We start from the raw sequence: 14,185 nt of genomic DNA, 5'->3' as shown, positions 1-14,185 counted from the left end.
TTATTAATATTATAATTATTAAATTATTATTACTATTATAATTATAATTATAATTATAATAATAATAACAATAATAATTATAATAATAATAACAATAATAATTATAATTATAATAATAATAATAATAAAATTATTATTATTATTATTCATTTAAAAAAATATTTTTTAATTCACAACATTCCTATGCACAACTAAACACAGTAATATAATATTTCTAGGAATTTAAAAAAAATTCATGTATAAAACTAAACACAATAATATATTATTTTTAAGAATCATATTACGCTCTATCACTTTTCTGAGAATATGATTACTCATGATTATCTCGTATTAAAACCCCTTATACTTTATATCATTATTAAAAAATAAAAAAAATAAGGACGTATACATATTTCCACGCATATCATCAGAGGGGCCTAGTGCAAGTCGCCTCTTTGCCTCTCTTCCTTTCTCATTCGTTGGCGTCTCTGTCTGTCTCCGTCCCTTGGTCGCCGTCGTCATTCCTCTGTTAATTTCCTCATTTTGGGTTTTGGGTGTGAGTTTTTTATTTCCATCACCTGTTGAATTAGTTTTTGGGTTAGTGTATTTCTTCATTCTACTGATTATGGATTGAAGTTAGTTTCCCCATATTTTCCCAGCATTTTTTGATTTAATTTTTGGGTTTTAGTTAATTTATTCATTCTACTGATTATGGTCGAATTAACTTTCCCCATATAGTTAGGAGTAGCTCTATGGATTGAAGTTTTGTGTTTGGTTTCCAAATTGCACATTTGTTTCAGATTTTGTGTTTGAGCCTTCTTTTAGGTTTACACTTTTCCCTTTTCACCCCTTTATTTTTTCAATTTTACTGGTCAGTGCTCGACTTTTCCTCTCCTAAAACGTCGTTCCAAAAGTCCGTGACCGTCTGGAGTTGGGCGTATCGTCGCCTCCCTGCTTGGGCGGTGGCGTCGTCGCCGCCGCCATTGGAGCCTCGGCTCTGTGGACTGTGGAGGAAGGAACCAGGGGACGACAACTCTGAGTAGTGAGGTCATAGTGCAAGACCAAGGAGGTTGACCCGCGAAGGTTCACCAGGAAGTGCAAGAGGACCAAGGAGATCTTTAGGGATTACGTTGGGAGGTAAATTTTTCATCTCTGTTTGTGTTTTCTAATTGCAACTATTGAGGATTGAAAAAGAGGAATTGTGATTATAATTACGTGTTCTAAAATTTTAAGTTAAGGATTCTTGGGTTGTTATGGTGATTGGTTGGGAATTCGAAATCATCATGGTTTACAATATTATGTAGATGATTGGGAACGTTCTTGTCAGAATGGGAACTTTTTGACCTCTTATCGGGAACTCTTGAAAATAAACTGAGAATATTTATGATTTGTAATGTAATTAATTTTTGATCTGAAGAGAAAGGCATAGAGAATGGAATATCTGAGTACTCCTTTGAAGTATAAACCAACATGATTGAGAAAGTGGGTTTTTGGAATATCACTCAATGTAAGCAATTCTACATTGAGTATGTTTAGAGAAAAATGAATGCCTTAGTTGAGCCAAGGGGAAAATGGGATATCAATGAGTCCTCTTGTGGACGTTTTGCTTTGTTCTAAGACTAAATTCTGCATAGATTTTACCGTATGTTTTTGTTGGCAAATAGCAAGCAGTCTTAAATTCTGGACAGATTAGATGAATGATGATTCAAACTGACATGTCATGTTAAATATTTTTGGATATAAACAACATGTATGAATTATCTCTTACTGCTTCCCTTTAGAAAACTTTGGGGTTGTTCTTGTAAAATTTGAGTTTGAACTCGAGTTTGAATTCGAGTTTGAATTCGAGTTTGGGGCTAAACTTGAGTTCAAGTTTTCCCTTCAACTTGAGTTCATAAACTCGAACTCAAGTTAATGAACAACATTTTTTCTATTCTTAAAAATGCCATAACTTTTTCATTTTAATTCTGATTGAGATGATTTTTTTTTATGCATTCACAACAAAAAGACGAATACAACCCCACCCATATACCCTATTAAAATTTTTCATCACCATTGAGTTTTTATTAAAATACTATCTAAATGCAAATTTAAGTTTTGACCTACCCAAACACAAACTCAAAAAGATTCTCAATTCAAATCATAACTTAAATGTGCACATCCAAACACAAACTCAAGTTACAACTTCAACTTAAGTTATAACTCAAACTCAACTCAAGATCATCACTCAAATCATCCTAACTCAAAAATACAAAAAGAACAATCACTGTAAACGCAAGATACTTGTGTTGATACTTCATAGATGTGTTAATACTTGGAGATGTTATAAGCATCTTGGTTCAATGCAATTTTCCATTTTTCTTTTTATATTTTTGAGAAAATCAGGTAATTGGCCTTTTTTTACCACCTTTTCTTACCGCATTTTTTTAATAAATGGCCGAACTTTTTATTTTTCAAACATATGGCCGAACTTTTTTTACTTTAGCAAAATGGCCTTTTTTTTTAGACGGTCAATCAGTGATTGACCTATTTGTTATTATAATTTACATTGATTTATTATTAATAAACACGTAGCTTGTTAATTGAAATTGATTAATAACTAATTGATTTCGACTAATTATTAACTAATATTGATTAATAATGAAAAATTGTCGAGTTAATTAGTGAAAAACTTAAGTCAATCAGTGATTGACCGTTAGTCAATCATTGTTTAGCTACTAGTCAATCAATGATTGACTATTTAGTTAATAAAAGAAACGGCCATTTTGCTAATTTTACAAAACTTCGGCTATTTTTAAAAAAAAAACCTCAAAAAAGGGCCATTTGCCTCTATATCCCTATATTTGTATACTTTATCGTCAGTTTGGCTTTCATGCTATTTGTCTGCTAGTGCTTGCTCTAATTTTGTGCAAATTAATAAAAACGTGCTTAAGAAAAGAGAACACAATAACTTAACAATTCACAAGGTAAAACATTTACAAGAGCTGACCAATAAACAACAAAGGTTAGCCGAAATTGAGGTGCAAGCAAAGGGGTCAACTTATTTTGAAACATTTAGGTCGATGTCTTCCTTCAGAGATTAATAAAAGGGCAACACAGGGCACTGTTCTCTTGCTTCAGGTAGGCAGGAAAGTTCAACAGGAGGAGATTTTAACTCAGAAATCCATTATTAAGTCATATAACATAAGGTGTTCATTTTTCCTTTTTCTTTTTTGGTTTCTTCTTCTCTTAATTTGTCAATTAAATTTGTTTTTATTTTTTTGAGACTGGGTTCATCATTTCTCTTTCTTCTAAACATTCAAAGATTTCCGAATTTTTGAGCCAATAGTGCATATTCATGTGGCCATTGCAATTGTTTTAGTTTTTTTTTTTCTTTTTCTATGGTTTTTATTGTGCTTAATCTTATGAATTATTGGCTGTATTGAGTCTTGGATTTTCTACGTTTTTCTTTTTGGATTCTTATTGAATATTTGAAAAGGTTATAAAAGCTTTATTTTTCCCCATTCAATTAGATTGGGTGCAGATTACCTCTGTTCTATTGGATTTCTTTTTGTTGGGATTCTTTTGGACTCTGCTCACTGTTGTCAAATTTAGGAGCAACATTATGCATCTTCTATCCTGTATATGTATATGGTATGTTTGAGCCACCTACGACTAGAATTCTAATCTAACCTTACAATATTTCACTTTTATTTTAAACCTAAACTCAAATCTTTCTCTTTGATCATAGGTGTCTTTCTCATCCTACCTAACATTATCAGGAAACATATCACATCCAATTATTGGCTGTTTTGGTGTTTTGCTTTACTTTGTGGCACACGTGTGTGGTAGACTGATAGTTGGGGACTGGTATTTGAATTACTGAATACTCCATTGAACATTGGAAACATTAAACAATTGAAAACTGTTGTGGCTTCTTGATTTTGGTTCAAAACTAGTTCCCAAATTCTTAGTTAGAATTATTTTTATCTTGAAACAAGGTAATTGAAAAATCCTTCATTGTTGTTCTGCGCTTTGTTTGGAATCTGTGCTATTGGCCAGTTGTTTTTTATTTTTTTAGTTTTTATTTTTTTTTACACGCACATGGGTGGGCCTTCCTCTATCTTTATTTTTTTAGTTTTGTGATTGTACCATGATTTGTGTTTGAGAGGTTGTTGCTTCCTCTTCAGCATAAAAATAAGTCACTCTCATGGATTTCACTTACATAGAATCTGTTGGGGTGTTCTCTACATGCGATGCGCTATGCCGGGCCCCGGACATGGTGTTAAATAGGTAAGGGGGGTCTTCGCACATTCATGGACGTGTGCGGGGGGAAAAGCGAGCCCATGCGCCATGTCGGGCCCCGGATATGGTGAAAAATATGCAAGGGGGGTTGTTGCACATTCATGGACGTGTGCAAGGGGCAGAGCTAGCCCATGCTAGGAAAATTCGTTTAGGTAGTTGGAATGTAGGTTCTTTAACTGGTAGATCTATGGAGTTAGTAGATGTTATGGTAAGAAGAAGAATTAACATTTTATGCTTACAGGAAACGAAGTGGACAGGAGAAAAAGCAAAGGAGATTGGAAATTTAGGACACAAGTTATGGTATACAGATTGGGAAAGGAATCGCAATGGAGCTGGTATTCTAGTGGACAAAACTGTGAAGGATAACGTAGTTGAGATTAAGCGAATATGGGATAGAATTATTATGCTCAAATTGGTACTAGGAAATAAGTTCATCTATGTAATTAGTGCTTACGCTCTACAAATAAGATTGGATGCGGAAACTAAAGTCAAGTTCTGGGAAGACACGGATGACTTAGTGTGTCGTATAGGCAATGAGGATAGCATTTTCATTGGAGATTTCAATGGGCATGTTGGTAAGGATAGGGAAAACCTCGAAAGGATCCACAGTGGTTTTGGTTTTGGAGCTTGAAACAAAGAAGGAAAATCTATTTTGAATTTTTCGTTGGGACATGATTTTATCATAACAAACACATTTTTCAAGAAAAGAGATTCTCACTTGATCACTTTTAAGAATGGGATGAACTTGAGCCAGATAGATTATTTTCTCACAAGGTATAGAGAACGTTCTCTATGTAAGAATTGTAAAGTAATTCCTGGAGTACTAGCCACCCAACATAGGTTAGTGATCTTAGATGTGAGCATTAAGCTTTGCTATAGAAGGACTAAGATAAACCACCTCCCACGAACTCGTTGGTGGCATTCACAGAAAAGAACTCTAATTTTCTGTTATTATGAATAGACATATTACACGGTATTATATAGCAAATTACAGGAGAAAGAATAGGAACTAAATCATTCCTAAATCAGGAAACTGCCTAATCCGAATCCCTTAAATCAAGGGATTTCTAATTGATTCTCCTAATCTATTTACAGCTCATTTACACGTCAACACTCCCCCTCAAGCTAAGGAATAGATATCTTCCATTCCCAGCTTGAATACAAGATCATGGAAACTCGAACTGTACAGCCCTTTTGTTAGAACATCAGCTAATTGTCATATTGATGGAACATAGGACATACACACTAATCCTTCCTCCAATTTTTCTTTGATAAAATGTCGATCAATTTCAATATGCTTTGTCCTATCATGTTGTATAGGAGTATGAGCAATATTGATGGCTGACTTTTTGTCACAATAGAGCTTCATAGGACCTTCCCATTTGACTCTTAGATCATCTAGAATAATCTTTAGCCAAAGTAGTTCACACAATCCTTGAGCAATGGCCCTGAATTCTAACTCTGCAGATGACCTTGCCACCACGTTCTGCTTCTTGCTTCGCCATGTTACCAGATTGCCTCCAAGAAAAGTACAATACCCTGTAGTTGATCTTCTATCCACCAGGGAACCTGCATAGTCAGCACCAGTGTAAGCTTCTAGAGTAAGGGTATTGTTCCTTTTGAACAAAATTCCTTTCCCTGGATTGCCTTTCAAGTAATGTAGTACCCTGTAAGCAGCTTGAAGATGAGGTTCTCTTGGGTCATGCATGAATTGACTGATCATGCTCACAGAGTATGCTATGTCTGGCCGAGTGTGAGCAAGGTATATGAGTCTACCAACCAACTTCTGGTACATTCTTTTGTCGATAACTGGTTCTTCTTTAGCTTCTCCCAACTTATGGTTCGGATCCATTGGAGTAGAGACTGGCTTACACCCAATCTTCCCTGTTTCTGTAAATGGATCAGTAACGCACTTTTGCTTAGATATGAAGATCCCTTGTGTGGAATATGCCACCTCAATACTGAGGAAGTACTTCAGTTTCCCCAGCTCCTTTATCTCGAACTCTCTTACTAATCTTTGCTTCAGTTCATGCTTCCCTCTTTCATCATTTCCAGTCACTATGATGTCGTCCACATAGACTAGAAGAGCAGTCACTCCCCCAGCAGCCGAATGCTTAATGAAGAGAGTGTGGTCACCTTGACTTTGTTCATAACCAGACTCCTTAATCACTCTTGTAAATCTCCCAAATCATGCTCTAGGAGATTGCTTTAACCCATAAAGGGCCTTTCTCAGTTTGCACACTTTGTTACTTGTGTTCCCCGCAAATCCTGGTGGAATATTCATGTTGATTTCTTCATCCAAGTCACCATGAAGAAATGCATTCTTAACATCATACTGTAGTAGCTGCCAATTGAAATGAGCCACCAATGATAGCAGAATTCTCACAGTATTCATTTTTGCGACTAGAGCGAAAGTCTCCTGATAATCAACTCCATAAGTTTGAGTGTATCCCTTGGCCACCAATCTTGCTTTATATCTCTCCAGGGATCCATCAGCCTTGTATTTCAGTGTGAAAATCCACTTGCAATCAACAACATTTTTCCCTCTTGGTTTATCAACAATCTCCCATGTTCTATTCTTTTCTAATGCACTCATCTCCTCTCTCATAGCCTCCCTCCATTCCCTTTTTGACAATGCCTCAGAAATAGTATTAGGGATAACAATGGTGTTTGAACTCACAATGAACTTTTTGTGGGCTGATAACAGGCGCTTAAGAGAGACGTAGCGAGATAGTGGATAGATTGGATGTTTAGTACACTCTCAGGGACCTTTTCTGATAGCAATAGGAAGTCGAGGTCATCTGTTGGATCAGTGGATGTTTCAACCGGTTGTGTGTGTAAGGGTGGATTAGATCTTACCGTGATCTCATTCCCAGAGCTTGAGTTGGATTCTTGGACTTGTGGCAGTTCTGGAGCAGCCTTTCTCCTTGAATACACTTGAGAGAACCTTGGAAAATATTGAGTGACACTGGCTGGGACAGGAGGTGACACGGGTTCAGTGGCAGAATGGGGTGCTTCAGAAGTGGTTGGCTCAGGGGACTCTGGTTCAACAACACGAGTTGGAACTTGAGGAAGATCAAGAGTCTTTAGGGGTTCAAATGACTCACAAGGACTATCTTCCATTGTTGGAATCTCCCCTTGAAGAGAGGACTTGGAGAAAAAATGTTTATTTTCTGTGAAGGTGACATCTGCAGAGATGTGGAATTTTCTAGATGAAGGGTTGTAACACTTGTACCCCTTTTGAGTGGATGAGTAACCAAGGAAGACACATTTGGTGGCTCGGGGATCTAGCTTGCCTCTATGTTGGCTGTGGACATGGACAAAGGCAGTGCATCCAAAGACCCTTGGTGTGAGACCATTTGAGGTTCTGAAGTGAGGATAGAAACTATTGAGGATTTCTATGGGACTCTTGTTGTCTAACACACGTGAGGGAAGTCTATTAATCATGTATGTGCCTGTAAAAATTGCCTCTCCCCAATAGGACTTAGGAACATTCCCTTGAAAGAGTAAAACTCGGATGGTGTTTAATAAATGCCCATTTTTCCTCTCAGCTACCCCATTTTGTTGGGGTGTGTTAACACATGATGAATCATGAATAATGCCTTGTGATTGAAAGTAGGGTGACAAAATTTGATTGAAGTAGTCTCTAGCATTGTCTGTCCTAAAGCTTTTTCTTTTAACCCCAAACTGGTTTTGAACCATTGAGTGGAAATTAGGTATAACAATACTCACATCAGATTTTTATTTTAGAAGGAAGAGCCATGTAACCCGAGTACAATCATCAATTAAAGATACAAACCAACAAGCCTCGGAAATATTAGGTATAGTAGAAGGACCCCATATGTCACTATGAATCAAATGAAAAGGATGAGAACTTCTTTTATTCCTAATAGGAAAAGATACACGAGTATGTTTTGCCAGTTCACAAACATCACAATGAAACTCAGAAATATCTAATCCTTGGAATAAATGAGGAAACAAGACTTTTATTTGATTCATAGTTGATACAGCCAAATAGGTGATACAGCCAAATGGCATCTTTATTTGAGGAACTGAGAAAAGACAGACAAATTGCTCCTAATTTTCTGAGATGATTCAAGATGATAAAGGCCGCTCTTTTTCTTAGCAAGTCCAATCCTCCTCCCCGAGCCCTGATCCTGAAAAACACAATAAGAAGGGAAAAAAGTAGCATAGCATTTAAGATCATTGGTAAGTTTTTGAATGGACACAAGGCTGGCCGACAATTTTGGTACATGGAGGACATTTTTAAGGTAAGGGTAGGTGTGATATGGATATCTCCGGTCCCTGCAACAGTGGCTAAAGAACCATTGGCCACTATAATTTTTCTGTTACTCAGGCATGGGGTGTAAGTGTGGAAGTTGAGATGTGGGAGTCATATGGTCTGTGGCACTTGAGTCTATTATCCAAGAGTTAACATAGAATGTTTCTGAGGCATTCATGCAAAACAAAATGGAATGTTTACCTGAAAGAGCTAAAGAACAGGTCCCTGAAGGCTTATCAAGTGATCCCAACAAGCTCCTCAATTTCTTTATTTCTTCCTTGTTGAACCCCCCGGTTGTTGAATTTTCCTCAGTTTTGGGTTGCTTGGCTATGTGTGCTTAAGGCCTCTGCTGACCCCCACGGTTGCCCTCACGGTTTCCCCACTCTCGGCTTGGTGGCTTACCATTCAGCTTCTAACACGTCTCTTTTGTGTGCCTTGATTTCTTACAATAGGTGCACCAAAGATTGTCCTTGTTCTCCTTCCACTGATTTTCTCTACCTGGGTGTTTAGGCAGATCACCCTTTCCTTTCTTCTGGTGATCTGTTTTTGCTACTAAGGCTGACCGGTCCATGGTTGGTTGTTCAAGCATAATACTCCTTCGGCTTTCTTCTGCTCAGATAAGTGAGATTGTCTCTTCTAGAGACAGTGTGTTCCCCTTGCCAATGATTTGAACCCTAACCTGATCGAATTCTGGATTCAATCCAGCCAAGAAATCGTATATCCGATCTCATTCAATGAAGTTCTTGAAAATGGTAGCATCCTCAGGGCACTTCATCTCTATCACTCGGTAATGGTCTAGTTCTTGCCACATATTTTGCAACAGGTTTGCATATTCCGTGACAGATTTGTCTCCTTGTTTAGTGGCTCCAGTTTTGATCTTAATCTCGTACACTTGAGCATCATCACGAGCCTTCGAATATGTGTGGTGAATATAATCCCAAATTTGCTTTGCATTAGTCAAGAATATACATGTGTCACTGATCGTTGGATCCATAGAGTCCCATAGCCAGGACATAATCATGGAGTCTTCCTCATCCCATGCTTCAAAGGTTGGATCCTTCGTTTCTGGCCCCTTTCTAAGCAGGTGATTAAGTCTCCCCTTGCCCTTTAGGTATGTGCGAACAATTTGGGTCCATTTGAGGTAGTTCTTCCCATTAAGCCTGTTGGAGGCTCGGATGTTCTGCAATTCTCCGGTTTTCTGAACAGAATTGGATTCTTCGGATGGGTTGCTAGAGATGGTGGTTTCGAGGTTGACATGATGAAGAAAAATAGCAACAATTAATGCTGCCCGAACAGGGATTATCGAAGGAAGAATAATAAGGAATGGCAGCGATCAAGGCTAAATCGCAGCAATTAAGGCTGCCCGAACAGGGATTAGGAGATGAAGGTTGGAATACGCAGAAAAAAGAACCCATAAAAACAACACAGACACGCAGCAATGAAGGCTGCTCGAGAAGAGAAAGAAATCCCAGAAAATAAAAGCCCTAGGGCTTTGATATCATGTCACAAAAAAGAACTCTGATTTTCTGTTATTATGAATAGACATATTACACGGTATTATATAGCAAATTACAGGAGAAAGAATAGGAAACTAAATCATTCCTAAATCAGGAAACTGCCTAATCCGATCCCTTAAATCAAGGGATTTCTAACTGATTCTCCTACTCTATTTACAGCTCATTTACACGTCAATAGCATTTGAAGGGAATAAAGCAATTGGCCTTTAAAGAGAAGTTGTTAGATGAGGCTACTTGATCATATATAAGTGATGCAAATGCTATGTGGGATGTCATGGTCAGCTGCATTAGCAAAGTGGTAAAGGAGCTACTAGGAGAATCTAGAGGTAAATGCCCCCCAGGGAAAGAAACCTTGTGGTGGAGTGAGGAAGTTCAAAAGGCTATTAGGACCAAGAGGGATTTATATAGAGATTTACGAAAGCGTAAAGATGTTGAAACTTTTAATAAATACAAAGAAACGAAGAAAGAAGCTAAGCGAGCAGTTGGTAAGACTCGTTCTACTTACTTAGATGAGGTATATAGGAAATTTGGGACTAGAGAAGGAGAGAAGGATATATATAAACTAGCTAGGATAAGAGAAATGAAGTGTTGGGACCTAAATCAAGTGAGGTGTGTTAAGAATGATATGGATCAGGTTCTGACGAAAGATAAAGATATTAGGTAAAGGTGGAGGAGTTACTTTGAGAAGCTTTATAATGATGATCATGCGATAGAGTTTGACGATCTTAGGCCTCATTCATTTCGCCGATTCGAGTTTAGAATTCGAGTTTTGCTACAGTAAAAAGCTCTCAGAAATAATCACATCTAACTTTTTTGCTACAGTAAAAAGCTCTCACATAAAATCACATCTCAACTCGAATTAAAAACTCGAATCAACAAACTGAACGGGCCCTTAGGTCACAAGGAGAACCTAATGTGATGTATACAAGAGGAATCAAGTCTCGGAAGTTAAAACTGCACTACGGAAAATGAAAAAGGGGAAGACATGTGGGTTAGATGATATTCCAATAGAGGTTTGGATGGCGTTAAGAGATGTTAGAATTGTGTGGCTCACTAAGCTTTTTAATGAGATACTAAAGAAGTAGCATATGCCTGATGCATGGAGGAAAAGTATTATTGTCTCCATCTTCAAGAATAAAAGAGATGTGCTGAATTGTAACAATTATAGGGGCATAAAGTTAATAAGCCACACTATGAAACTTTAGGAGAGAGTTGTTGAAAGGAGATTAAGGGCCACAACTACCATCTCAGGTAATCAATTTAGCTTCATGCCAGGCATATCAACCACATAAGCCATTTTTCTTCTTATGATGTTGATGGAAAGGTACAGAGAAGCCAAGATTAACCTACATATGGTCTTTATAGATTTAGAAAAGGCATGTGATAGGATGCCGAGAGAAGTTTTATGGTGGGTGCTAGAAAAGAGAGGAGTGCATATGAGGTATATCAAGGTAATTAAGGACATGTACGATAGGGTGGTCACGAGTGTGAGAATTGCTGGAGGCTACATGGCAGAGTTTCCCATTCGGATCGGTCTTCATCAAGGATCTGCTCTTAGTCCTTATCTTTTCATCATCGTGGTGGATGAGCTAACAAGAGAAATCCAAGATAGAGTTCCTTGGTGTATGCTTTTTGCGAACGATATAGTTTTAGTTGATGAACATAGGGAAGGAGTTAACCATAAGTTAGAACTGTGGAGACAGACTCTCGAGACGAAGGGATTTAAGTTAAGTAGGACGAAAACTGAATACGTGCATTATAGATTTAATAACTCAAGTAATCAGAGTGATGGAGTTTCTTTAAATGGTGTGGAGATTGAGGCTTCTAGGAAGTTTAAGTACCTTGGGTCTATAGTGCAATACGAAGGAGATATAGAAGTGGATATTCAATGTAGGATTAAGGCAGAGTGGGTTAAATAGAAGAATGCTACGAGAGTGAATGTTGAAAGGAAAGTTCTATAGGATTGTAATCCGCCCAGCTATCTTATATGGTAGTGAATGTTGGGCCATTAAGAGACTTTATATCTAAGATGAATGTGGCAGAAATGCGTATATTAAGATGGATGAGTGGTCATACGAGAATGGATTGTATAAGGAATAAAGTTATTCGTAGTAAAGTAGGTGTAGCACCAATAGAAAATAAGGTGCACGAATACCGCTTGAGGTGGTACGGGCATGTCCAACGTAGACTGCTAGAAGCACCAGTTCGTGCTTGGGAAGACATTCTTATACCTAATACTAGGAGAGTGAGGGGGTAGACCAAGAAATACGTGGACTGAAGTAATTAGGAAAGACATTCTAGATCTAGACCTTCAGGAAAGTTTAATTTCGAACATAACTGCGTAGAAAAGTAAAATTCATATAACCGATCCCAATTAAGTTGGGATTAAGGCTTGTTGTTGTTATTGTTTTTTTTTTTTGTGGGGTTGGTTGGGGCGTATTTAGTAATATAGTGTTTAAATATAAAAATCATGAAAATAATCGCATAATTTATAGGATGATCAAAATTTAATAATTAGAAATTAGTATACAATAATCAATAATAATTAAATTGGAGAGTATTAAAACATTGCGTCATAAGTTCAGAAAACATTATAAATTAGCATTCATTATTGGTGCATGCATTCCATTTTTATCTCATTTTGTGAGGCCATGTACTCTAGTTCTCTGTATTTCCTAATAATAATCAAACTCAATATCTGTTTCCTCCAATTAGCCAAAGCTCGCTCAATATCTGTTTCCTCCAATTAGCCAAAGCTCGCACAGAGAATTGACAATGGCAGCATCGTTTAGGTGGATACTGCAACTTCACAAGGATGTGCCAAAGGCAGCTCAGTTCTACTCCCAAGGACTGGACTTTACTGTCAATGTGTGTACTCATCGTTGGGCTGAGCTTCAATCCGGTCCCCTCAAACTTGCACTCATGCAATCCCCCAAGTATTTCTCTTTCTTTTTCCCATCTCTGCTTTTTGCCTTGTATATGTATGATCATTTGTCTAAAAGTACAATTTTTCCCGATAAACTTATTGATGCGTGCGTGTGATATTGTTCTTGTCCTCTTGCTTGGAATGGCTCATGGAGAAGGTGGATAAAGAAATGAAAAAATATAATATGAAAAAATGGGATCATTTATTCTCAATCACTATTATCCTCTTCTTGGAGTTGTTTAGGATGCATTGGATATAGTATGGGATCTTTTTTTATGATGTGTGTTTCATTTTGATGGTTTTAGTATTTACTTCGTCTATATTAGTCAGATTTTTGCAACTCAAACGTAACTCCAAGCCCAAATTTAACTGTGTTTCAGTAATATTCCTTCATTGCATTTGTGTTGTTCAAATGGCAGCTGGTGGTCTAGTGCAGAATTTCTACATGTTTTCGGGCCTTTTTCTATTGTATTTAACGTTGGAAATTTTCATAAAATCTTTATTTTTCTCGCTATTTTCGTAGAGTTTTTCAGTGATCGTAGTAAGTTAATATAGTCACAGTGATCATGTTGTGCAGAAGGGATATTCCTCACTTCTATCTTTCACAGTAACAGACATCAACACCGCAGTGACAAGATTAATGGCATTGGGGGCTGAACTAGATGGTCCCATTAAATATAAAATTCACGGAAAGGTAACAACCAAATACTACTATATACATTTTTTCTCATTGCCTTTGTTTTGAGATTTACATATGTCAGATGATATAATTGTTGAATAGGTTGCGGCAATGCGCTGTGTCGATGGGCATGTCTTGGGCCTATATGAACCTGCGTAGTAGCTCCAGAAACAAGTCTCTTGTACCCAACCTGTAACTTGCCACAAGTTTTTGTTGTAGCAACTTGCAATTTTTTGAAGACATGTCAAAAATGAGAGAGTTACCCTTTCTGCAGATTCCCTTGAATAATCGATAGAGGCTGTTCATCCATGTCTACTGCAGCCGTGCATTAATTTTAGGATACAAAATATAAATAAAAATGTGAATTTTTGACCCCCCGGCGCGTGCCGGGGGGCTTTTTGACATCATTTTTTTTTAGGGCGATTTTAAGCAAGCATGTTTAGAAAAATGTAAAGATTGTGTTTGCAAAAATTTATAATTTGTTGACGTTATTTTTATTTTATTTTATTTTTCAAAGG

At 37.2% G+C, this 14,185-nt stretch overlaps 1 protein-coding gene across 5 annotated transcripts; it reads left to right on the top strand.

Moving 5' to 3' along the window:
• The first annotated feature begins 431 nt into the window (after positions 1-431).
• On the top strand, positions 432-14,066 carry LOC21404814. Of its 5 annotated transcripts, none has more exons than XM_024162138.1 (5): positions 432-535; positions 856-1,116; positions 12,778-12,998; positions 13,550-13,682; positions 13,770-14,066. In XM_024162138.1, the coding sequence occupies exons 3-5, from the start codon at positions 12,838-12,840 to the stop codon at positions 13,824-13,826; spliced, it is 351 nt and encodes a 116-aa protein (XP_024017906.1). In that variant the 5' UTR covers positions 432-535; positions 856-1,116; positions 12,778-12,837; the 3' UTR covers positions 13,827-14,066. The 5 variants fall into 5 exon arrangements, with proteins under 5 accessions (XP_024017906.1, XP_024017905.1, XP_010091094.1 ...); XM_024162137.1 differs by having other exon boundaries at positions 432-576; XM_010092792.2 differs by having other exon boundaries at positions 432-1,116; positions 12,813-12,998.
• Positions 14,067-14,185: the final 119 nt, after the last annotated feature.

The sequence above is a fragment of the Morus notabilis genome, unplaced genomic scaffold (genome assembly GCF_000414095.1).
Source record: "Morus notabilis unplaced genomic scaffold, ASM41409v2 Scaffold442, whole genome shotgun sequence".
Taxonomy (NCBI): domain Eukaryota; kingdom Viridiplantae; phylum Streptophyta; class Magnoliopsida; order Rosales; family Moraceae; genus Morus; species Morus notabilis.
The sequence above is the reverse complement of the archived record's forward strand: the minus strand, read 5'-3'. Positions and strand labels throughout refer to the sequence as shown.

Coding starts and splice junctions, on each gene's coding strand:
- LOC21404814 (XM_024162138.1), top strand. CDS start 12,838: ATGGCAGCATCGTTTAGGTGGATACTGCAACTTCACAAGGATGTGCCA. Junction 12,999..13,549: donor GCACTCATGCAATCCCCCAA/GTATTTCTCTTT, acceptor ATATAGTCACAG/TGATCATGTTGTGCAGAAGG. Junction 13,683..13,769: donor AATATAAAATTCACGGAAAG/GTAACAACCAAA, acceptor ATTGTTGAATAG/GTTGCGGCAATGCGCTGTGT.